Genomic DNA, 27573 nt, shown 5'->3' with positions numbered 1-27573 from the left:
ATGGGAATGAATAAGGGCAGACAGTATGAATTGTGTACATGGGTATATATGTATATGTCTGTGTGGGTACATATATGTATACATTGAGATGTATAGGTATGTATATTTGCAGGTGTGGACGTGTATGTATATACATGTGTATGTGGGTGGGTTGGGCCATTCTTTCATCTGTTTCCTTGCGCTACCTCGCTAACGCGTGAGACAGCGACAAAGCAAAATAAATAAATAAATAAATATTATTATATTTTTATGATTATACTTTGTCGCTGTCTCCTGCATTAGCGGGGTAGCGCAAGGAAACAGACGAAAGAATGACCCAACCCACCCACATACACATGTATATACATACACATCCACACACATACATACCTATACATTTCAACATATACATATATAAACGTACACAGACATATACATACATACACATGTACATAATTCATACTTGCTGCCTTTATTCATTCCTGTCGCTACCCCGCCACACATGAAATGACAACCCCCTCCCCCCGCATGTGCGCAAGGTAGCACTAGGAAAAGACAACAAAGGCCACAATTTGTTCACACTCAGTCTCTATCTGTCGTACAATGCACTGAAACCACAGCTCCCTTTCCACATCCAGGCCCCACAAAACTTTCCATGGTTTACCCCAGACGCTTCACATGCCGTTTCCCTCGTCAGTGAGGTAGCACCAGGAAACAGAAGAACAGGCCATCTACTCATACACACACACACACACATTTTTTTTCATACATATTCACCTTATCCCATGTTAGCAAGGTAAATATGTACATATATATGGAGGGCAAAAACGGGTATGTTTGAAGTAAAGTAATCCCAACATTGTTGTATGGATACAAGGCAATATGAATACAAGACAATAGAGTCTCCATAACTAGTGAACTCCAGTGACACTTCTTTGCATATAGTGCCTCGTCCTTAACAGGCTATTGGCAGAAAAGCTCTAGTGCAGCGTTTACAGAGGCTCCTACCTCACTCACCTTTCCTCACATTTTCTCCATATAAATATATAAAAAAAATTTTGTCCTGTCACATATGTATCAATTAAGTATTACAACTGGTTCTACATACAAAATCAGGTAATAATGCTAGATCATCATTAATATATTTCACTTCTCATAAACCACTTCAAAATGGGCTATCTCAGATTTCAAGCTTGAGTAGTTCATTTTTGTTGTGGCTTTATCATAATTCTGAAGAGAAACATATCCATTTCAATGTTGCTATTCATGCACGAAGAGACTGAAAATTCTATCATTTGATTCTGACACACTGGCTCATTTATCAATAACTCGAGCCTTGAAGCTGATTTCATTCACAGAAATAGGCTTTAAATTATCACAGCTTCACTTTATAAAGATAAAATGTTCAGAAATAAAGCAGGACCAATGGGATCTGATATCTTGGTACAGTATTGGTAAAAGCTGATGTAACACTAGTTGCAATGGTGTTCCATTAGGATAAAGGCCAATAAAATATCTTAACAGTCATAACTACGAACTTTGTGGGTGTATTATCACCATATGAAGAAAATGTTATTACTCTTCACAAAAAAAAACTAATCTGGCATACCAGAATTCCAAAATTTCAATTATAAAACACTGTAATACATATACTGCCACCTGAAAGATTTCTCATATCCGTCATAATTACACATTAGACATGACATCATGTCAAAACAAATAGGCCACAAGTTGGATTTTTACATTAAAATGTAAATAATACTCCTGCTAGTACAACATTAACTAAGGTTCACATAGAAACTCCTAAGACATAGCTGAACTTCTCAAATCTAACATTCCAAGTCAGAATCCGTAAAAATCTGGCACTTGCAAGGATACTGGTGTTTAAATTTAAATTCCTATGTAATCACCTAATTATACATACATCAAATAAAACCTGATCAAAGACAAACATACTATTACATGAAGCAGGTGACATTGTAAAAAAAACTCTTTATCCTTTTTGGTGTGTAACAAGTTCCCCCCACCTCCCATGTGCAAAAGAAAAATACACCAATTCTGTTTTTCTTTTATACTTGTAAAAGGCAGCACAAAAAATGTAAATAATTTTTTTTTCTTGTGTTCTCATGCACTAACACAACACGTACTATCGTGGGAAAAACATTATCTACTTGATTTTCCAATCTTAACAATGCAAAAGCAATTCATTATCGTTTTTACATTATTTATATGAATAGCTCATATGTAGCAGTCAAGGCAAACCACATAATGGTCTGTGAAGCTTGGCTGTGAACAAGGGTTCAGGTTTCAGTATAGCGTATATAAAACAAATATGACAACTAGAGAGTAGATATGAGCAAATGAGGCTGTTCTCTGTTTGCTCTTGGTGCTACCTTGCTAATATGGCAAAAGAAAAACTACACAAAAACTATAGCTATTCAAGCCATTATTTTTTTTCTCTTATCAATTAAGAGTTACGCATTCCTAGTTAAGGAAAAACATATTAAACTATGGGTGGTATGGGCACAATAGGGGTGTGGCTGTGTGTGCTATAAAATGAAGCAAGTTTCTAGAAAATGTGCACAACTGCCCATCACTGTCACTAGCTGGTTACAGAGGTATTTAGGCAGCTCCCACAACTTAACTTTTCTTTGGGCTGCCATCTACTGCAAGCCAAAAGAGCCTAAACTACACACAGAATTCAACCTGTGGCAGACAAGCACATAGCTGTGATTGAAGATAACAGCACAATACCACGCTTGCCTTGACTGAGGACAATAGCACCCTACCATGCATGACTCAACTGAGGATAGTAGTAATGAAAATGTTAGCAGTCATCAAAGCCTTAAACATACCCAGGTATCAAGAACTATCAAGAATTTTAACCCCTTCACTATGCCTGATGCTTCAAAGACAGCTGCATTTCGATGATCCTCCAAGTACATCCACTGTGGCTCCTGCCAATCCTCTGGCATCGAACTCAATGCAGCATGATGCCAAGTCTATTTACCTTTACAGGACCTCCAGCACTTTTGCTAAGTGATCACCTATCACTACTTCACTACATGGGACTGGAAACAGTTCAGAACTTTAGCGAAATAATCACAGTTGTATGTTATTATGACCTCCATTAATTTTGACATTATGGAAAGAAAACTTTACAAAATTCTGGTAAATAATCACCGTTGTATATCATCTAAGACCTGCATGAATTTTGCTATCAAAGAAAGAAAACTCCACTGAAGTGATAATTTTCATTCAATCTCCTATTAGGTATCCTGGGTATAATGGGTATTCAAAATCAAATAAAATTCTGAAATCAAGCAACTACTTGGCCCTTGGCCCTAAGGTTGCCAGGTTTGACATGTTCAACAGTACAGTTTCACAGAACACTTACGTATATAAGATAGAATGGTAGCAATCAAAAGAAGTACACACCAAAACAAAATTCTAAGTAACCCTAATCATGCAAGTACGAGAATGGGTACCACCAAAAAGTCACCTCACATAAAGTGACAGAAAAGATATTTTTTCTGTTCTCTAATAATGTAAGAAGTATTGACAACTGTCCAACTCCTCCTTCAACAGCCATACTTGAATATTGGTCGTCTTACCCCAAAATATGCAACAGATGATACAGTGATCTTTTAGCCTCTATCCAGGTTCCAATGGACAGGAGGCAAGGAAAAATTTTCATTATATAATGAGGTACAATGGACTCCTCTAATGGTACAACATTTTTAATACTAAGATGGCCTCAATGTTTATATAAACAGACTAATATGGGCCATATTAAGTCACCCAATGTATAGCCATGCACTCTATGTACTTGCAACAACGGAGAATATTTACAAGTAAGTTCAGCTAATATGGCTTAGGTAGGACAGTAGCATGTCACCTTAGCTCATAATGGCTTCAGATAAAATAAAAAAAATTCTTCGGACCCACAAAACCTATTCTCTAAGTTCAACTGTAAACCAAGAACACTTCAAATTCAGTGAAATGGAAATTGGTCAACCAACAGCATGGAGGCCATTTGCTCATCTATTTGTAAAGGTATAAAAACATTTCATCCCTGGGGATAGAGGAGAAAGAATGCTTCCCACATATTCCCTGCATGTCGTACAAGGCGACTAAACGGGGAGGGAACAGGGGGCTGCAAATCCTCTCCCCCCATTTTTTACTTTTCCAAAAGAAGGAATGGAGAAGGGGGCCATGTGAGGATATTCCCTCTAAGTCTCAGTTGTCTGTTCTTAACACTACTTCACTAATGTGGAAAATGGCAAATATATATGAAAAAATATGTATAATGACAAAAGAAAACTCTTAATTACCTGAAATACTGGTAAACAAACGATAATGTGCATTACTCAACATCATAGATCAAAGAAAAACATGGATAAAAAGGTTGTGCATGAGACATTTAAAAAGCAGGAAAACAAATTATTAAGCCCTGACACCTATAATCTGTCTTGTCCCTCACTTAATTACTAACTGGCACACAATCCCACTACAAGTAACAGCTACAAAAACAATTTATAACCAATGACATACTGTAATTAACAAGGGGCCATATTTATATCTAACGGGATGCATTAACAAGCTGGTGCCCTTCTCTGCAATAAATGTCAAGACAGAGAACTATTGCAAGGAAAACCTATATCAATCTTTGTCTCTACACGTATCTAATCTGGAAACACATTTTGTACTCTTCAGCTACAAAATTTCTCAGAAAATAAGTAACGACAAGACTGTGCCTGACTGAAGATCTGTGTGATCTATATTGTACTTTCACATCTTCAGCCATTTCTTTTTCAAATTCATTAGCTATCAAGCACTACAAACAACTCCCCAAGAGATGTAGCTCCAACAGGGAAGATTAAACATGCAGATGGAAAAATCAATGTTAGATACATATTTTGGTTGTGGTTGGAGCCGCTTTAAATTTTGTTTTTAAACTTTGTACATAAATATTCAATAATCCAATAAGCAAAAAATTAACGTTTCAACCTTGTTTTTGGGAAAAAGTGGCATGTGGATTGAGATTAATCCTGCTGAATGGTTTGGTGAAAAGCGAAGACAGCAAAAGCCTCATTTGCAATGAAGTGTGGCAAAGTGACAGAAATGGATGGGACTTAGTTGAGATTCTAGAGAAACTGTGACTGAGCAGTTCATACATTAATCAAGTGGAGGTTCCCAAGAACTAGTAGAATACATACATAGTATAGTGCCCTACAGAGGTGTTATTGGACTACTCCTGCAGGAAATTGCAATTCAAGTGATTGGTCACTGACAAGGCTGTATCCCTTGAAACACATTCTTGTCAAAGAACTTTTTAATCCAAAGGAGTCTACATTTCCCTACAACTGAAAGTCACACAGCCTTGAGATGATGGACCCTTTAGAAAGGTCCTGGGTAACATCAGGACTTTCACAGAAATTGGTCTTGGAATGGGACCTAAATTACCAGTAGAACGGGACATGAATTACTGTTTTTCTAAGTATTTCTCACATACATTCTTCAAAGTGAACACCTGATCCACGCATCCTCTACCACTGCTAAAACCACATTGCTCCTCCTAATAATGTTTTTCCTATTCTAATTCTATGTTCTCATCAACAATAGTAGTAATGACAGAAATAATTCTTTCATACTTGCTCAATGTTTCCTGTGTTAGCAAGGTAACTTAACACAAGACGTATATGCAGAATGGCCTTGGTGCTTACATCCACCCTCTAGCTGTCATGTACAATGCAGCAAACCCAGATCTTCATATCCACTGCTAAGCCTTAAGTACCACTAAGTGGTTTCCCATCATAACAGATCTACGCCATGATTTCTGTCATTTCAGACTTACAACACTTTAGAATCAGGGTACATTGTATTGGACTTGTGACAGGTATGCTTCAAGTGTCGCCACAAATTTTGGAATAAGAAAATCTTTAACTTTATAGTATATTTCTGTCAAAAGACAATCATTTGTTTCAATGATACCACAAAAACTCAACAAATCTTATGGTACTCAATACCAACATGCACATTTCAATGATGCCACTGGAAAATACTTTTCGATACATATACAACCAACTGGTATGGTAAATCACAATGGTATTCTGAGGGCTTGTACAGTTTACCAAAATGGCTTTCCTACTTAAGTTTTGCTCTCATAAAACTGTAGGGCCTGGTTGTGGAAAAGGAGCTAAGCTTGCAGTGCATCAAATGTGACAGCTAGCAAATGGATGTGAGTGGACGTAGCCTTTCTTCGTCTGTTCCTGGTACAACCTTGCTAACATGGGAAATAGCAAAATAAAAGAAAAAAGAAACATGCCATCCATAATGAATCTTTGCTTTGCTATGCCACTGCAGCATGGTTTTGTTTCATATATTCAAATTTATTTATATGCACAAAGAAACGCTCGGTAAAAGTAGTCAGTAGGAAAAGTAGGTTGGAGCCTATGGAAACACTGAGCTTAAGTTCCCCTCTGTCAGTGGTCTGATAAAGTTGAGGTACTAAAGGGTAAGAAATGGCACTGGAGTCTAACAGTTATGGAGAATTTTTCCATCGCCATCCCCTCCAACAACGAGTTCCCAGAAGGAATGGGCATCAGAGATCTAGAGAGATTTACAAAACTAAAATGCTTGCGCTCCAATGCATGCTCTCTCCACTTTCCCACAGTGATTTTGCTTTTACCTGGTGCATTATACTTTCAATTTCAGATACATTCAAGCAGCGATATTTCAGACTTAAGACACTGCTCTGATGACTTGCAACAGTTTGGATAACTTATGTCTAAAAGAAAATTCTTTAATTATTAAATATATCACCACACTCTGAGATATTTATGCAATCATTATGCTTATCTTAATCACACTACAGCAAATCCCATTGAATTTGTACCCCATAAAACTGGAAAATTCATTTGTCTTTGTTTGCCACTACCCCATTATTTGTCTCATACAAAAAAGTGCATGTATTCAGTAAGTCTGCAAGGAATGTTAAGATACTCATGGGAATACAATAGTGTCTGTTAGACCATTTGCAGTAAGAAATAATTTGAGGAGTATCAGCAATTTTTTTTTTGGGTGACCATCCTTCCTCCCAATAATCCTAAGTCCACTCTATCCTACTCCAGCAACATCTTAATACCTCATCCTCATGTTTCAGAGCAGTACCATTTCTAATAAGTTTTCATTAACCATCTAAATTACTCATGGGAATACAATAGTGTCTGTTAGACCATTTGCAGTAAGAAATAATTTGAGGAGTATCAGCAATTTTTTTTTTTTGGGAGACCATCCTTCCTCCCAATAATCCTAAGTCCACTCTATCCTACTCCAGCAACATCTTAATACCTCATCCTCATGTTTCAGAGCAGTACCATTTCTAATAAGTTTTCATTAACCATCTAAATTACATCATGACAGAATCATGTATTGCATAGGGGTCATAAACTAAGTTGTTCCAGGCACAGTATAATAAACCAGGAAAAGTTTGTAACCCCCCACCCTTACAACTTGGGTTGTTTCAGAGCAGTACCATTTCTAATAAGTTTTCATTAACCATCTAAATTACATCATGACAGAATCAGGTATTGCATAGGGGTCATAAACTAAGTTGTTCCAGGCACAGTATAATAAACCAGGAAAAGTTTGTAACCCCCCACCCTTAAAACTTGGGTTGCAATGGTTCAATATATGAGCACTTACTAGAAAAGGTCCAGAAATGGCAAAAAAGATGGTACCAGAAATATGACAGTTGAGTTACAGGAAAAGGTTAAGGGCTTTATATGGCCTACCTCAGAACAGAAAAGAGTGAGGCATGACTTGATCACAACATCTTTCAGTCTTTAAAAACAGACTGATAATGTCGACAATGAACAGTTCTTCAAAAATGTACAGATAGAACAACCACAGGGTATAACAAAATAAAGAAAGCAAGAAAATTGTTAAAGATGTAATGAAGTACTTTATAGTAAACAGATGGTGGAGGAATGGAATATGATGACTGAGGACATGGTTAATGCAGACAGCATACATTAATCTAAGAAGCAGTAGGATAGTAAAGAACATCCAAAAGATGGGGCCCAACATATGTAAAACTTCTTCCCCACAGGGAACAAATAGATAACTACACACATGCATGTCAAGTGACCATATCCATTTCTAAGATATAACAAAGATATGATTGGAACTGCACAGAAATGATCAGCTAAATCTAGACCTGAATAGAAAGACTGAGCAGTAATGAGAAGTTGAGGGCTACAACACTGTTCACCAAGGAGAATAGGAGACAGAAAGGGAGGAACCTGATAAAAGCCTTGAAGTTTCCAAATGAGTTAGATGGTATTAATAGCAAACAGTTCTTCATAAGATACAGCACAAAAGTAAATACGAGCCAGGTCAAAATGCCATGGAAAAAGCTAGTTACACCAAGTATGTAAGAAGTAATGGTTTAGTCATAGGGTGATGGGTGGTTGGAATAAACTATATCACGAGACAGTATAGGCAGACAATTCACAAAAGTTTAAAAAGCTACCTGAAGGCCTAGAAAGTTCCGGACATGGGGGCATTATGACTGTACAACTCTACCCCCTTACGCCATGTGCGTTCGTGTGTGTGTGTGTGTGTGTGTGTGTGTGTGTGTGTGTGTGTGTGTGTGCGTGTGTGTGTTACACTAAAGGCAACTATTATACTATATATATAATAATAAAATAAGATGAAGTAACATGTAAAACTCTTCTTATGATACACTAACAGTAATCATACATACACATGCACACACAAGCTCACATCCAAGCTCATATTTTTCACTGCCCGCATAATAAGTAATAAAAATTGAAGCAAAAGGAAGTTACGGTCTCTGCCTACTAAAAAGGTTACACCGCAAGTGAAAAGTCGACTTTGGTGTGGCTGTATTATTGGGAATAGAGTCTCATCAAAGAACTTCTCACTCCAAAGGAGTCCACATTTCCCTCCTACTAAAAGTAGTGCAGCCTTGGGTCAACATGAGCCTTTAGAAAAAGGTCATAAGTAACACTAGGACTCCTTCCTAGAAAGAAGCCCTGGGGAATTTTAAATCAAATAATAAACTAAAGCAAAGAATCTGATCTAATGTGAAAATTATAAAGCAGATTTCAGAACCATTAATATATAACTTGACTGAATGATGAAATACTGTAAAATAAGACAAGAAATACAATCCATTACCAAACTCTTGTGCACAGTTCAACTACATGGTATAAAAATCAGTCATAAAAAAAAAATATATCAAACAAGATACAAGTTGCTCAGCTGCTAGTTTTGATATAATCTGCTTTTTCTTCACATGTAATGCTAAGACAGTGGATGAATTAAAAAAAAAAAAAAAAATTTCAAATGAAAATCACGACTAATACAAAAGGAGCAGCAACAAACAAGCATATTGCAGGGTTCAGCATCAACACTCAGATATTACGTATTATAAAAATCCACAAGAAAACACCTGTACAAGTAGTGAGTGGACTGCTTTCTAACACAACTAAACACCTTCACCACAACAACCACTACCATACAAGAGATCAACAAATCATTACCACCTACCAGAACCATGTGGAGTGCTGTTTCCAGCAGCACCCGTAACAGATGCTGCAGTAGTGGGAACAGTAGTCTGGCCATTACTAGGTCGTTTAGCAGGGGGTGGTGCAGTGTCGTCATCTTCCTCGCTATCGGTAAGCGTTATGATTTCTGGCTCTTCAGATTTTTTCTTATTGTTTACCTCTTCTACAATGGGTGCTGTCAAAAAAAGGTTTGTTTGAATCAACAATATTCTATACACCTTTTCCCATCACACAATGCACATATCATGCAAAAGCTCCCTCATGCAGGTGTTCATATATTTACTTATTCCCACACACACATGCATCTAACTTAAACATGTATTCGTCTGCCTCTGTTCCCACTTACTTTACACACATACAGTCTCTGACTATACCAACCATTCATTTCAAAATGCAATGTTCCTCTGATTTTCTTAAAGCTTACTCTAACTTCACTCAACCTATTTTTTTAATATTCCATTTTTTCACTGCATTTTTTTATCTCTCTTACTTATGCTTCCCTAGAGTTCATACACCTTGATTGATTTATAGAGATACCAATGGTTGAAATATAAGATATTCTGTTTCAATGAGCATGATAACCTGTTTCTGTGGTAATCTTAAGCCCATGTAAATCCATCACATACTCTAACATATGGCTTAAGGGGCAAAAATGAAACATAAAACTAAACAAATGATTTACTTTCAGCCTGTCTGTCGCCGTGACTATAAAAATACCAAACAACTGAAGAGAACTGAGTTATAGGAAAAGGTTAGAGGCTTTAAATTTGCCTGATTTGGAAAAGAGAAGAGTGAGGGATGTCCTGATCACAACCTCTTTAAGTTTTTAAAACATGTCGATGACAGAAAGTGAAACATTCTTCATGTGATGCAGGAATACACCAACAAGAAATAAAATATGCAATTTGTTAAGAGAGATGGAGGATATGCTTTTATAGTACTAGTAATAGACGAATGGAATAAAATGGTTAATGCATGCCACATAATGAAATTTAAGAAGTTGTATGAAAGAAAATGTTCATGAAAAGGGGCCCCAAGTGCAAAACTTCCACAAATACACACATCAACTCCATGAGATCTGAAGTGAAAAGGGGAGGGGAAGGGTTAAATGGCTCCCTGGGACTAGCTATCCCGAGAACACACTAAGGATAAGCAATTTCAAAGCTTGTTTCGTAAGTTGAAAAGACACTTCTAAATCAGCCCTCATGCACTGGAATGAAAAGCAAAGGCAGGATAAAGACTGGATATCAGATGGGAGAGCGAATATGCTCTAACGATGGGAAAGTGACCAAAATCAATCAAAACTTGTTAAGCTCTAACAATAAGAGTCAATGCAAAATCAATCGAAACTAAAAGTATAAAACTAGTCCTCACTAAGATAACCTCATTACAATGAAAAACATTTTAAGTGAAAACTTTGACAAGAAGAGGTAAAGTGTGAAGTTCAAATTTAGAAAAATGTTACTATCCTGCAATCAAAAAAGAATTTAATACTAAGGCAAATACAGAAATGTTCTATGACAAAATAGGACAAATAATCAGTCGGTTATTACAAATAAGCCATTAATAACAATCAAAGCTGGGAAAACACATAAAATCATCACTAAAACCCTTCTGTTTTCACATTTCTACATTATGTGCGATAAGGCACCACATCACATGATACGAAATGGAAGGATGGGATGTCAGGCGTTTGGCTTACTTTATGGAAATCATGGCTAAAGCGATGCTTTGCTTTTATAACCCACAAGCATTCACGTCTGATCATGGGATCACTAGGTGTGAAAGATGCTAAAAGAACACACAGAACCGGTCACTTTCACCAAAGGCATTCAGCCAAAACTGATGTCAACCACCAGAAGAGGAAAACAATATAGATTCACTGACATAAACATGTCAAATATCTATCATGCTATAGTTGTATATTACAAATATAAAACATTTTCTTCACCAACTACTGTTACTGTAACCTGGCAATCATATAGAGGCATCTGCATGTTTCAATATTCAAACCTCAGTCAAATGCATATTTCAATATAATCAACTCACCATCATCTTGGTCTCGAGTGTCATCGTCACTATCATCACTTAGTGTTTCAACAGCTACTTCAGACTTCCGCTTCTCAACTTCAGGCTCTTTTTGTTCCTTCTTGGGCATGAGGGGCGTCCAATTTCCATCCTTGTGTAGCGTTACTTCATTACAGCATGAGTTCTGTTGAAGGACCTCCTGGAAGTACCTAAAAATACAGAAAGAAATGTCATAATCTACCAAAAAAATGTGCTCCTTTTTGTCTGTAATGCAGGGTGACATAGGGAGAATTGAGCAAGATGCATTTCAGCACATTCCGGAGTAAGTCACCAGAAAAACATGGGAAAAATAATTTTTGCTGCACTATTTTTCAAGCTCACTGTTTTGTATCCCTGTAACCTTGGTGGCTCACATCTACTGTTGCTCTCTCAAAAATGGCTTCTAACATCAACAAGAGTTCTAAATTTTTCCACTATTATTTACATATCTAACTGAATTTTCATACCTTTAGTAGCCCAGAGATATCTCTTCTTATTCTGATAAAGGTGTGGGAAAAATTCTTCTCTCCTTGGTACCCATATGAACACCATTATAATTATGTGCACGGCCCAAGTAATTTGGAAAAATACTCATGTATCAGTTTGAAAAAGAGTTAAGAAAAACATGAGGATTGCGTAAAAATAAGTGACACAGTGATTTCAGTGGGATTAACAATACTTTGGAGGGAAAGCCTGCCCGGAAGTTGTCTTTAATGACCTTACATTTCTGGAAAAAAATGTTACAACTATGACCTTGGGCACCCCATGAATGTCTGATGATCAGATATGCCATCCACTTCACAGTCTTACCAAATTACTGACCAACCCCTTGCTTTGCCCTGTCTGCAAGTCTATTAATCATAGATATGAAACCCAATTCTAAATTCAAAGCCTTGCCCAATTACTGACCAACCCCTTGCTTTGTCCTGTCTGCAAGTCTGTTAATCATAGATAAGAAACCCAATGCTAGATCATTAAAGTAAATTATGAAGAGAATGGGGCAAAAGCCCAACTTAAGGGGCACACCACTTGTCAACTTAGCCATTTTGAGTTTTCACCATCAAAAACTAAAAGTTGTTTTCCATCAGTGAACCAGTTAATGCATATATTCCATTCCCTAATCCATGTGATTTCAGCTAACAAAGCAGTCTCTTATGGGGTAATTCATCAAAAGACTTTTGGAGCACTAAGTATATTCAGAGGGTATTTTTGAGTCCCATTTCCTATATAATGTAGCACTGAAAAATCTGAGTAAATCTGTTAAAAAAGATATTTTGCTGTGGAAGCCAAGCTGGTTATCCAATATCACTCCAAGATTTTCTAAAAATGCCACAATTTTGTCTTATAATTATTGGTATTGTTTTACCTATAACTGAGAGAAGGCTAATTGGGCAGATTTCTGATCTTTCTTATGTATAGCATGACAGTCACCATTTTTCAGTTTTCAGGTACCTTACCTTCTGTTTGTGGTATGTTAAATATCTTTTGTTATGGGATATATCAAATGCGTTCTGACCATCTTCAAATATCTTGGGGGCCAGACTTGACTAAAATTAGTCTACGGCTGCCACAATACTTGCCCAATGGGCAGAAAGAAATAGCATGGGTACTTAAAACTTGGTTGGTGTAAAGGTTGACATTATCTTAAGCACATACACAGGTGATAATACCACAGTGTGCACAGAACTACTGTATATAGAAAATCCACACTGAAAAATGGTAATGCGACTGTCATGAAAAATTTTAACAATTCCATGGAGTAAATAACAAAAATGAATAAAGAACATTACACATGAGAGCTAGAAAATGGATGTGAGTGATTGGGGCACTTTCTTTATTCCTAGTGCTACTTCACACATGCTAGTAAAGGCAATTAAATAAGAAAAAAATCATCAGTGATCACAAAAACCATCAAAGATTGAGTAGGAATGGAAAATTAGAAGTACAAACATGTTAAGGAATAAGTGTAGGAAGAGACAAAAGATCAGTAAGTAAATCATCCAAAGTCCAAATCATGAAGATGATATGCACATAGGCTGTGTCAACATACAAGGTTTGTTAAATCTTACAAGAGAAAGCAACATGGAGGGTTTGATAAATCATATGAGAGATACCACAGATTTAGCACCCACCCAAGTGCACATTACAATCTTTTAAGCAAAAACAAATGCCACTTCAAGGGTATATAGTGAATTTAAAACAAAAAAAATGTTCATGTCATTATGAGAGAGAGAGAGAGAGAGAGAGAGAGAGAGAGAGAGAGAGAGAGAGAGAGAGAGGAGAGGAGAGAGAGAGAGAGAGAGAGAGAGAGAGAGAGAGAGAGAGAGAGAGAGAGAAACTGACAATGACAGGGCATTTCAAAATCAAATGTAAACGCAACCAACAAAACAGAGATTATCAGAAACTGTAACATCTTAATATCTTATAATTACTGTAAGCATGGAATTTCACTATCCAACAATCCTAATGTTATTGCTGTTATTCAAGTCTTAACTGATAAATCTTTTGAGAAAAATCATTTAATTAAATTCAATTCCTTTGCACATCACATAATCAGAGCCAGAAATGATTATCTTAGGAGTTCTCACTGACAACCATAAGAAAATATAAAACTAACCCATCAATCACTAAGTTGTCATAGATGGCAGGTTTGTCACAAACAGGGCACGTCCAAGTAGGTTTACGTTCATTCATTTGTAGGTATAGAGATGCATCAAAGCACTGGAGATGATCACAAGTACTTGCACGACAAGGCAGCATCATCCTCATCTTTCCCAAAGGACACATGAGTGAGCATCGCAAAGAAGTAGTAGCTATCTCACAATCGGCATCCTCTTGCAGTTTCTGTTTGACTGTGGGGAAAATGAATGCAAGTCCCTAAGTAAAAGACTAATAAACTGTGCATGCTATATTTGTGCATTTATATCACTGTCCCTTCCACTTAAAATTAATATCTATATACTTATATAAGTGTACCATAGGCATATTATCAATTACACAATTCCAGGAACCCTGTAACTTAAAAGTTTACCACAGTCAGGATCAGAGGAAATGATGGCCTCCTATGGGGTGAGAAGACCCTTGATGAGACTGTACTCCTTTCTGGCTAAAGCCATTGAAACAATGAAAATCCACGTCAAAATTCTCGAGTCCAAACACTCACAACACGCTGAGAACGCCTTACTTTTATACTCACTTGGCCAATCAGAAAGCCATATACACATATGCTTACATCTAATTAATGCTAAGTACAGTGCACATTCTGCTATGCTTAAACTATGCACACATTCTTGCTGACACTCTTTTTTATAATATATTACTGCAAACATTTTTTACCCATGAAGTCTGGATGACAACCTGAAAGTTTTAGTGCTGTTCATACATCTGAAGTGCCTCAGAAAAGCCTCTCCTTGGTGGTAAAAATTACAAAAGATGAGGCACTAGGAAGCTGGTGAGTGACAGGTTGATACCAATAATGCTTTCAAATTTACTACATGGTTAGAACTATCATCAGGTAAGTAAACACCATAAAGGCTTCGGCCATAATGAACACAAAGTTAACAGCAACAACAGTAACTCATTCAAGAGGCAGTTTGCAAGGAAAAATGGAAGATTAGCAAAGCAAAGCTATGCTTAGAGATGAGTGCTTGGCAACGCACCCATAGCGTGTTACCTCACCCTTCCAATGCACCTCTCTAATCATCACCTTTCTAACAATGCTTTGTAAGGTAATGTTGAAGGGTACGTTGTTGCTCATCTATACTTATGCTCAGTTTTGTAATTAGACATTGGCTGTTCAATAGCATTTAGCGGTGCTGCACTGTTACCAAAGAAGTTGACTGATGCATCACCTCACCACTTGCTATGATCTCCCTCACCACCTCCATTATCACCCACTACCTCTATTATCACCACCTAAATCATAATTTCAGTGATGCAGAGATGGATTAGCTTCAGTCAGAGCAGAAATATATGATGTCAACTTCCTCCAGCCTCCCTTCCAACTGTGTTTCATTGACACAGCATCTTTCACTCATTCTACTACAATCATCACTATTCACTAAAAGACTCTCGTTCATGATACAATATTGTACACTGCTAACATGTTATTCATTTAATAGTAAAGAAGCCGGTGTTGATATGGTTTGGGCATATGGAGAGAATGAGTGAGGAAAGATTGACAAAGAGGATATATGTGTCGAAGATGGAGGGAACAAGGTGAAGCAGGAGACCAAACTGGAGGTGGAAGGATGACCAAACATCACTAATACAAAATACAAAAAAAGTTTAATACACAGCTCAGATGAATGTCACACTGATCAATACATTTCCGACCCATTTAAAATCTATGTATTAGCCCCATGAGTCACAAGGCTAGTGGGACATTACCAGAAATGCATTACATCTTTTACTATTCTAAAAAGCATTGCCCACTTTCCTCACCAACAGGAATTCAGCATCTCATTTATTAGCTATCTTAAATATCAAACATACAAACACTCACTAAGTGATTTTGTGAAGTCCGCAATTTTAGCTCCTCTACTCTTTAGCCTTTGTAGTAAATCATCAGAGGATAACTTCTGCACTAAGTAAACAGATATGACATAGCATCGACCATATTCTGAAGCCCAGGACACCTGCAAATATACAAAAATTAATTTCCCATTCACAATTTTAGGCATGCTTAAACTAAAAATAGATTTCAAGTAAGGTATGATAAATCCAGCTGCACATAACTAGAAAAAAACAGTGTAAAGCTTTCATATTTGTATGAGACACCAAGCATTTGGCATTACATTATTCAGACAATGAGTGACATTTTTTTTTTCTTTCAAACTATTCGCCATTTCCCGCGTTAGCGATGTAGCGTTAAGAACAGAGGACTGGGCCATTGAGGGAATATCCTCACCTGGCCCCCTTCTCTGTTCCTTCTTTTGGAAAATTAAAAAAAATTGAGAGGGGAGGATTTCCAGCCCCCTGCTCCCTCCCCTTTTAGTCGCCTTATACGACACACAGGGAATACGTGGGAAGTATTCTTTCTCCCCTATCCCCAGGGATAATATGAAAACACCAATAACATTTATGATGAGCTGGAAAAAATGATTAAACAGCAATTACATAAAATGTCATGAGAAGCTTTAACTGCATGTTTGGTAAAAGGTCATTTTATGGGTTCCATTTTGCAATCAAATGCTGGCCAATAGTATAGGCTAATTTGTACTTCTACACTACATTACAAAAATACCTCCCAAACCTGGCCATTCTGACGGCCAAAACCCCAATAACGTGGACATTCTGAAAACCCGCTAGCTGTCTACGTGAAAACAAAAATAATAATAATGAACATGTCACTGCTGTACAGCTAGCCTATGAGAAAACTGAGCACTGACTGGCTGACATTTGTAAGCAGACATCTGACTGGCCAATGTTGCTCCAGTCAACCCAGTCCAATTATGTTTCAATGTGTGTATATCTCTCTAATCTTTTCTATGAAATTATTTGTACTTTAATCAACTTAGCAATACAATCACAGTTCATTAAGGATGAACAGCCTCTTCCTGCTGGAATGGGGATGATTCCTATAAAAACAAGCAAAAAATCCTCAGTTCCATGTATGTACAGTCTACATTTGATGTTTGTTAATCTACTTTTAATATCTACTGCCTGTCAGGCTATATAAAATATATAAATATGGGTGTCCAATATCTTTAAGAACCATTAAGTATTTTAGGGTCAAAACAAAATAATGTGTGGTGCTGCAACAAGAAATACGAGTTGTCAGGTAACTATCAGAGCAGTGGGAAATCAAAATATTTTCCACAGATTCATCACAAGAATATCACTGGTTAAAGACAATTTACTTCCATGGTCATACTTACATTATACACGTCCATGGATGGAAAGATACGTAAATAAATACACAGAGAAGGAGGCGGGAAGCAATGGCTGGGTGAATGATCAGACGAAGATGCCAGCCTCAACCTCGTCACCAATATGAATGCAGCTTTTTGCCTCACCATTTGTTTCTTTTCCCTTCTGTGGTCATGTATATTGACTGCAAAACCATGGTAGTATATCTCTTTTCATTTTCAATCTTTTTTCATTCTTGCTCACCACTTCCCCAAACAGCAACGTAACACAAGAAATTGACAGAGAGTTGCTTCATTCATCTACATCAACTCTCTAGCCGTCATTAGCACTGAGCCAAAATTAAAGCCTCACATCCATAGCAAAGCTCAACAGAACTTTCTGTGGCGTCCCCAAACTACTTCACACATCCTGCTTAATCTGGGGGAACAATGTGGCTTTGGAACTGGATGAGGATGTGTGGATCATGTGCTTGTTTTGAAGAATCAGGCACAGATGTATTTATACAAACAAAAGGACCCGCAAGAAACATTTACAGATTTGGAGAACAGCTTGTGTGAGGCAAAAACTGCTGCACCATACCCTCCAGCACTGCAAATGATACTAATCACTAGGGGAAAAAATATGGACTATGTATGGAAATACCCTACGAGATGTCAGTGAAAGAATTCTGACTTACTGAAACCCCTACTGCCACACATGACCCAACTGAAAATGAGATCCCACACACAGGATGCTCAGAGTCAACTACTAAAGGTGAATCATCCCGTACATGCAATGATGCTCAGAGTCAACTACTATAGGTGAATCATCCCGTACATGCAATGTCAGCATTTAACATGTCAATGAATTCATATTCTTTCCTATAATGATGCACCTCCTGAATCCCCTCTACTAAACTGAATTCATGTTCATACCCGATGACTATACACATGAGATCCCTAAATCCCTCTCCTATCTCCTGACACCCCACATGAACTTTGAATTGATTCCTGTCTCTTGAACCCCTTCTTCTATCTGTGTTAACTGCTAGTCCTGCTTTTAAGCATAATCCAATCTCATCCCCAAACATTTGTTATCTGGTAGTTCCTTTCATATCTCCCTCTTGTCTCTTCCTTGTGGATCTTGTTATGACTGAATGATCTGGGTACATTCCCTTATTACTATAACGCAGTACCTCACCATATTGTGGATGGAGTCCCTTTTCTCTTGAGAATAAACATTTCAAATCCGAATCCCTTACTTTAGTCCATATCAGACTGTAGTCCACTTTGAAATAAAACTTTATTGTAATAATTGGCTTTATTAGTGTTTACCGGCAAGCTTATTCAAACTCACCTAATTTCCCTGCCTTTAATGAAAAAAATTAATCCAATAAATGTTAGAGACTGTGGTAATATATAACAATATATATGTATAAAGATATCTGGAAAAATAAACAGATGGTATTTACATGTTAGAGCATTACAAGTTTCATAAACTTGGGAAGTATCATAGATAGAATAAAGCTACCTTTCGAGGGTATTACTGTATCTTGTTCAAGGGTATATTTTCCTGTCATCCAATGAGACCTTTAAACTCCTGTAGGGCAACAGCTGCACTCTCACAGGCTGCCTCTTCCTGCCCTTAATTTGATTTAAAGAAACGCATTTATTAGTGTCTAGAGGTGCCCATATGTCAAAAGCAATTAGTATTATAATCAGTGCCTGGAAAAGGAATACAATGACAGTTACATACATAAAACAATGTTTTACCCAGTAAGAACCTTAGCTGTACTTGTACTGGATGCCTTTTCCTGCCTATTGTAATTCATACTGAAAGGAGTACTTTATTGGCAGGTAAAAATGCCATATGTCACAAGTAACTACAGTTAGCACCAAAAGGGAATCGTAAAGTCTCAGTTACCCATACAATACAATAGTATGGCAATGGTGTGTATGCTTGGTACACCTGCCAATTATGGGCTAATCAGCATTGCATCTTTAGGGAATACATTCTGGCAATAATGATATGACATATGAGGAGCTGACAGTAATGAGAAAAATTTCTTTGCATATCAGTGATCCACTGTCGGTGGCAAGTAAGTAATGAAGAAGGATGAGACAGCTTAAGTCAAGAAATGTGTGATAAGCCAAGTGAGCTATATCAGTGATCCACTGTTGGTGGCAAGTAAGTAATGAAGAAGGATGCAACAGCTGAAGTCAAGAAATGTGTGATAAGCCAAGTGAGCAAGTCAAATCTAAATACCTGTGCAGCAACAAATGTGTATAATTTACAGGATTTTTCATTTCTTTTTCAATTTGCTTGAGTTTTTTCACACTTTATCACCACTTCTCATGTTAGTGAGCTAGTGCAAGGAACAGACACAGAAAGGTTGCCTTCGGACACACACAGAAAGGTTGCATTCACTCACATCCATTCACAAGTTATCATGTGCAATGCACTAAAACCACAGCCCCCTTTCAACTGATTAAAAAAAAATCTTTATTTTGGACCATGGGACCCCTAAAAATTTCAAAACTCAGTCCTCTCAGAGTTAACGAAACTCTTTTGGCAAAATTTTATGATTAATTGGAAAAAATACATCTACATAAAGCAGGACATACGAGCCAACGTGACAAACTAGCCAGAAACAACGTGTAACTTACCTGTATTCTGTTTGTAACTGTAGGAGATATACGACACAAAGCAGTAACATTTACTGGGCGTGATGGCCGTTTTGGTTCTACTCCTGGCTTGTTGGTAGGGATGGGGGTCTGGTGAAGAGAAATAAAATCCTTATAAATGAGAGTCAAATAATTCATACATATGGAAACGTATGCTTACTATACTCAAGCAAATACTTCATACACAAAATACACATACTAGCATATGCATGTGCACAGAGCATAAGGAACACAGACCGGAGGTCATACAGTTACACAGTTAATTAAATGATAATATGCACTTTCACACATGGAGTAATCAAGACAAGTCTGTGGCCTAGATGATGAAAGGCTTATAGAAGTACACAGCATAAAGAGCTACTGCTTGTTAGCCAAAGGAGGGATTCTCAAGAATGACAGAGATGCTGAGGTTGATGATTCAAAACTGAAAGACCTAACTGAGGGGTGCGTAAAATAATTAAAAAAACTAACAACACAGGAAATTGATAAATGTAATTAACTTATTTTTGGCTTGAAAGGTCATACACTCAATAAGGAAGAAAGGGGAAAGAAGAAATGCTTATTACAAGACTACTGGATGCTATGGAATTTCAAAGATGCAATGAAAAACAAAAGTATGACTTTCTAAAGATAAAGTCTCTAAGTCAGATACAGCACAGTTTTATGGATAGGTGGTCATATGTAACAAATATACTAAATTTCAAAGAGAGAAAAAGTTTCGTCCTTGACAAAACTAAGGCTGGGTGTATTGCTTGTAACTGTACTGCCAGAAAGCATTTAACACTGTCCACCTTAGGAGGCTTATTAAGAAAGTGAATCACCAAGGAAGAATACAGGGGAACAATCTATTGATGGGCAGGAGATTATCTATGTGGATGGACACAAAGGACATATCAGAGGAATCTTCTCAAAATGGGTTAAGATTATCAAAAGAATGCCAGAGGGTTTTTTTTCCTTCCATTGCCCATGCATGTAACAACTGCTGCCTCACTCTCTCCCACATTATTCAGTTCTTCAAAATACTCCTTCCATCTTCCTTTCACTTCCTCCTTTTCATTCAGCAAATCCCCTTCCTTACTTCCGACACTGACATTTCTCTCTTGCATTCACTTCTTTCCCTTTTCACCTCCTTCCAGTTCAATTTCTTATTTCCCACTTTCTTCCAAAATCTTCATCTACTCTTTCTTTGCTTTTCTCTATCAGCTTCTTAACATTCCATTGAAACATCATATATTCTTCCCTCCTCCCTTGCTGAACTGCTACTGGTACATTCCATGCAAGTAATCTACCTCTTTTTATTTTCTTCCATACCATTCCTAATCTCATCCATTCACTATGCATTTCCCATTTTCTTATATCTCACAACCTTGTATCCAACTACTAATTCTACAACCTTTAAGTCATTCTCTAAATATTTCAAACACCTCATTCACAGATGACTGCATCCCTACACTTACTGCACTTTCATCTAAACTTTCGTAAACCCTTCTTTCATACTATTTGCATTCTTTGCGATTCATCTTCTCAATTGCCAACACTGTTATGTTTCCATTATTCATTACACCATACTGCCACTTTTCTCTGATCCTCACCTCCAGAAGAAAACTACAAAATGGTCAACACCTTAAAAGACCCCTCTCACAAGTCTAAAATCCAGCACAACCTTTCAATCCTCTGTAAATGCATATGAAAAAAGATCACATCCGCTCACATCCATTCTTTAGCTGTCATGTGTAATGCACTTAATGCACAGCTACCTCCTTATCCATATCTAGGCCTCACAGACTTTTCCATGGTTTATCCTTGATGTTTCACATGCCCTGGGGTTAGGGAAGAAAGAATATGGCCCATGCATTCCCCGCATGTCAAAGAAGGTGACTATGAGGGGCAGGAGCATGTGGCAAGAAATCCTCCCTTCCTGCGTATATGCAACACCAACAGGACAACTATACCATTAAACACATGCAAGTTTGTCCATAAAGACAGTGACCTTTCTTTCAATGCCTTCCCTATACTTAAAATCATGTTCCAAAATGTTAATTATCAATAAAGATGCAGGTACAATATCTATAAAGAAAGGAAACAAAAAATGAAAACATCAAGTGACATAAACCACGGTCAACAGGTCCACACTATGCAAACTTGAGCAAATGAATGACAGCCACGGCTGAATCCTTGATACCTCCTCACCTCAAAGCCACAACAACACAGGCTAAATTGTAGTATGGCTACTGGCCCAGTTGAACAAACATCTTCTAACCTCGTAAGTATTGCAATGGTAAAAAAGGGCGAGTCCTCAGGGATGCACCCTATTTTGGGTGGTGAAAGTTTTAACACCCCCATGAAACAAGCGCTCTCTCATTTGCTCAGGGGGCCTGTCTGCAGTTGAGAAAGAAGAACCTTCTCCTCACTTTCCATGTGGATCACCTCATTATTGTGATCAAAACCTGACAGCATTAGGCACACAAACTCAAGTTCTTTGTTCATCCTATGGAGGGTACCTCCATAAAATGAACAAAGGTTACATAAAGAACAAACAAGGGGAGCTAATAACATGTATACATATGGGAAAATTAAGCAAAGAGGAGGTCACTATTATCATTCAGATGAAACTGAGCTGGAAGCAATATAGCAATGAAAATACAGGAACAATTGTACAGAGTTTAAGCATACATGCTGTACTACTAGGAAAGGTTACTCTTTGATTGTAACTGAAGAATTACACAATCAAAAACCGTGAGAGCAATTCCTGCAATCCAAGGCTTCATGCTTCTCCAAAAATGGTGCAATGGGTTTATAAGTTTTCGTATACAAAATTTTTATCTAAAAACCAAAATCTTCATTGTAGAATATAATAGATGCTATACTTACAGGTAAGGGGCACATTTTTTCATTTATTTTAACAGCAATATTAGGTGGGAAATTATCCTCCTGTTCACAAGTTGTCTCTAGTAGGCAAAACCTCATCTGAACCTGAAAGGAAATAAAAATCATAAATATATTCATCTACTAATTCATCTAATACTTGATTGCTGTTTCCCATGTCAGTAAAGTAGCACCAGGAAACACAGAGAAAGACCCATCCACACATATACACACATATATACATAGAAACATATACATACAAATTCATACTTGCTCGCCTTCATCCATTCCTGGTGCCACCCTGCCCCACAGGAAACTGCATCACCACCCCCTGCTTTAGTGAGGTAGTGCCAGGAAACAGATGAAAAAGGTCAAATCCACTCACAACCAATGTCTAGATGTCATGTGCATTGCACTGAAACCACAGTTCCCTATTATCATTACACTTGACTGCCATTTCCCTTAGGCAGTGAAGAAATAATTCTACCACTGTATTCCCTGCATGGCATAGAAGGCGACTAAAGGGGGAAGGAGCAGGAGGCTGGAAACCCTCTTCTTTAATTTCAACTTCTAAAAGATGGAGCAGAAGAAGGAACCAAGTAGGGAGTGCTCATCCTCCTTGAAGGATTAGGCTGGATTGTCTCAATGTGTGTGTGGATGAGACCAAGATGAGAAGAAATGAGAGATACATACCATGTTTTAGAAAAGAAACCGAGATATTCTGGCTCGGAGTGAAATAAAGTTCAAGGATATAGGGGAGGAATGGTTTGGAAATGTCTTAGGAGTAAATCAGGAGTTGGTGAAAGAACAAGAACTTAGAAAGTGGTAGCAGTATCATTGCAGTTCAACAAGAAAAAAACTTCACACTTAATGTTCACCATTATATACAATTGAGTTCAACAAGAAAAAAACTTCACACTTAATGTTCACCATTATATACATGATGAATGTCAACACAACACCATTGCAATTCAACCAAAATGTAACTTAACTTTCAACTAATCACCACTAAATAACGTATAAACCACAAAATTTGCTCAATAAAACTTCTAGTACTAAAAAGACAGACTTATTTCATGCTCATCCAAAGTGTAGAGGTATCCAGCCCCACCTTGATCTAAAGCTTTTGCGATTAATTACCTACTAACTAATATGACCCCTAATTATGTAATTTGTCAACTATAAATTTTCAGCTGAATTGCTGCCTGAATTTAATAATCCGTTCTTTATTTCATCTTATTTTATATACTCTCTAAGCAAAATCTACAAGGATATCATCTATATATAAGAATAAATAGGGAAATTTTGGTTGTGGTGTCAATGTCTACACAAAGTGTGTAAAAGTTCCCTCTCCCAGGCCTGGTGGGAAACAAAGCATAATACATCTTGCAAAGGCATTCCGCACCAACATACCACAACCCATTCCCCAATCTAGAACTTTATCTGGGAATTCTAACAGGTATCCTCAATTCATAAATATATGGGTGACGTTACCCACAGGTAACCTCAATTCATTGATATACGGGTGAAGTTACCCAAGCACTCACTACCAGTGCTATGCCCTTATATGAAATAATAACAGTGAAAGTGAAACAAAGTTCAAGAGAAAGACAGTTACATATTTGCTGTATATTACATCAATATGCAAGAATGTTAGTGTAACTCCTATCTTCCATACATTCTTATTTCTGCTGATTACCTTGAATTACTATCAATACTCAACTGAAATGAAGAGTGACACCAAAACAAGTTCGCTTCTTACCTGAACAGAGTAGTCCTGTTTCCCCGGCCGTAAATCTCTCGAATTAGCTATTTTGTTTGCCTGATGTGGAGTGAGGGAAAATGTGAACGTGGACTCCTGATACCGACCTGATCCCTGTGGTGCTGAAAATAGAAAGAAACATGATAAAATTCTAATCACATAAACAAAACTCCCAAAAGTTATAATACATACATATCTTTTTCTTTCTTTCATACTTGATTGTTGTTTCCTGCATTAGTGAGGCAGTACCAAGATCAGATGAAGAAAGGCCACATCTGCTCAAAACCATTCTCTATCTGTCACATGTTATGCACAGCTTCCTATCCACATCCCTGCCCCACAGACCTTTCCATGGTTTACCCTGGACATTTCACATGCCCTGGTTCAGTCCAATAACAGCACGTCGACCTCAGTATACAGAATCATTCTAAATCACTCTATTCCATGCAAGCTTTTCTCCCTCCTGCATGTTCAGGCCCCATTAGCTCAATTTTTTTTTTCTTACTCCATCCTTCCATCTCCAATTTGATCTCCCTGTTCGCTCCATTTCTGACACATATCCTCTTTCTCAAAAATTGCTCACTCATTCTCTCCATTTCTCCTAACATTTCAGCACATCCTCTTATACCTCTCAACCACACTCTTTTTTATTACCATACCTCTCTCTTAACGTTTTATCATTTACTCGATCATACCACCACACACCAAATATAGCCCTCAAACATTTACTTTCTAACGCATCTGTCCTCCTCCACACATCCTCACCTATAGCCCAAACCTCTCATCCATATAATATCATTGGTACAACTTTAACCTTAAACATACCTATTTCAGCCCTCCCAGACAATGATCTCTCTTTTCACACATTCCTGTGCTCCTAAAACCTTCACCCCTCACCAACCCTAAGATTCATTACCGCTTCCATGGTTCCATTTGCTGCCACGTCCACTACCAGGTATCTAAAAGATTTCACTTCCTCCAATTTTTCTCTATTCAAACTCAAAACCTGACTAAACTGTCCCTCAACCCTGATAAACCTAACACTTTTGCTTTTGTTCACATTTACTCTCAACTTCCTCCTTTCACATAATACTCTTCAAAGCTCGATCATCAACTTCAGCAGTTTCTCACTCGAATCTGCCATAAGTGCTACCTCGTCACCAAAAAACTCGCTCACTTCCCAAGCACTCTCATCTCCAACACTGCATACTCGCCCCTGTCTCCAAGGTCTTCACCACTCTTTCCATAAAGAAGGTAAACAGCCACGGTGGCATCACACCCCTGCCACAGACCAACCTTCACTTGGTACCACTCCCTTAAGTACCTTACCACTACCAGGCCACTGGAAGAGTGCAACTCTATCGCAGTTTTTCAGTCTCCTACCTAATGTTCCTATCAACCACTTCCACTTAACATGTGTACCTACTATTCCACCCTACCACTTATACCTAATGCTCTTACTTAATGTTTCTACCTACTACTTCTACCTAATGTTTCTACTACTGTTCCTGCCTAAGGTTCCTACCTGCTACTTTGAACAATTGCTTCTACTATTTTGCCTAAAAGGTAGGGCTAGAGCATAGCATTCACTGTAGGAGAACCTAGTTATGAAGAATGAGTTGTATGAGTTAAATGTTGTCAAGTATTATGTGTGAAAAGGAAAGACTGTATGACTGTGGACAAGTACATGTACTCAATCTTCATATATTTGTCATACCTACTTATCAAGATTTTAAACAGTTTCTAATGTTAGCTGGCCACAGGGTACTTCCAGTTTGAAGGTGGTACTGACAACTAAGAATTACAGCAAAACAATCAGTTTTTACCAACAACTAAGAATTATAGCAAACAATCAATTTCTAAGTCAATTTCTATCATGGTCCTTTTTCTGCTGACGTTGTTTTACTCATTCTTAAAGCCAGTGTCCTAGGCTACCTCCTCCATATGTTAGGGTTAGAAGAGAAACTGGTCTTTCTTCCTTAAGTTTTGGATTTCGGTACAGTAGGATCATGAGATAAGCACCAGAAAACTTCTTACGGTAGCACATCGCATTATATTGTGACATCCATTTCCATGTATATAAAAGAGCATTGTAAATAAAGGAACTAATGTTCCAAATAACACTCAAAACATTATCCAAGCAATGAAAATAATACACAGCACACATATAAAATGACTGACAGGTATCTGCTTATCTGTCACATTCTCATTTCTTTAGGACTCTTGGATAAGCTAGGTAAGCTTTTATTGTTCATTCCTTCAGAATATGTAGATAATTAATAGCTCATACATTGGGCAAGTACCTACTGAGAGGTACTATATAAATACATACCTGCAGAGTGTAAATAAAATACAAGTGACCTAACATTCATTAAAAAAATAACGAATATTCTCAATCTAACTCAAATACATAATACCACTTGCCTTGCAACTGTTCTACTGTACCACCCACATTCCCAATATCTTTCTTAATATGTAACTTATATTTAGTGCATGAATTAGTCATAAACCTAATGAAGAGAAAATTGTGGGAAATCATATATAGAACACAATTTACTGTATCATTCACTGGGAAGGATGTACATCTTGAACTGAAACTACCACTCTGCACTCTCCTCCCTTTACTGGAAATGTTCCAAAATATACAATGTTAACCCCCATATTTCTATTACATTATATTTCTCAATATTGTACTCTACGTAATTAACAGAGATGTACATATAAAAACATATAATACAATTTACCTAACTGTTCACCAAGTGACAACAAC

The 27573-nt window shown here is 37.4% G+C and overlaps 1 protein-coding gene across 9 annotated transcripts in view; it reads right to left on the bottom strand.

Moving 5' to 3' along the window:
- LOC139748098 (E3 SUMO-protein ligase PIAS4-like) overlaps nt 1-27573 on the bottom strand; it is a 91258-nt gene that overhangs the window by 13739 nt on the left and 49946 nt on the right. For all 9 annotated transcript variants that reach the window (XM_071660723.1, XM_071660722.1, XM_071660717.1 and 6 more), the window contains exons 4-10: nt 24804-24925; nt 23048-23149; nt 20159-20266; nt 16147-16279; nt 14260-14494; nt 11625-11812; nt 9559-9750 (exon numbers count right to left, since the gene is read on the bottom strand). In XM_071660723.1, the coding sequence (XP_071516824.1) occupies nt 9559-9750; nt 11625-11812; nt 14260-14494; nt 16147-16279; nt 20159-20266; nt 23048-23149; nt 24804-24925 (1080 nt within the window). The remainder of the gene's footprint in view (nt 1-9558; nt 9751-11624; nt 11813-14259; nt 14495-16146; nt 16280-20158; nt 20267-23047; nt 23150-24803; nt 24926-27573) is intronic.

Source organism: Panulirus ornatus, chromosome 72, assembly GCF_036320965.1.
Source record: "Panulirus ornatus isolate Po-2019 chromosome 72, ASM3632096v1, whole genome shotgun sequence".
Classification (NCBI taxonomy): domain Eukaryota; kingdom Metazoa; phylum Arthropoda; class Malacostraca; order Decapoda; family Palinuridae; genus Panulirus; species Panulirus ornatus.
This window is presented reverse-complemented; position numbering and strand designations above follow the sequence as displayed.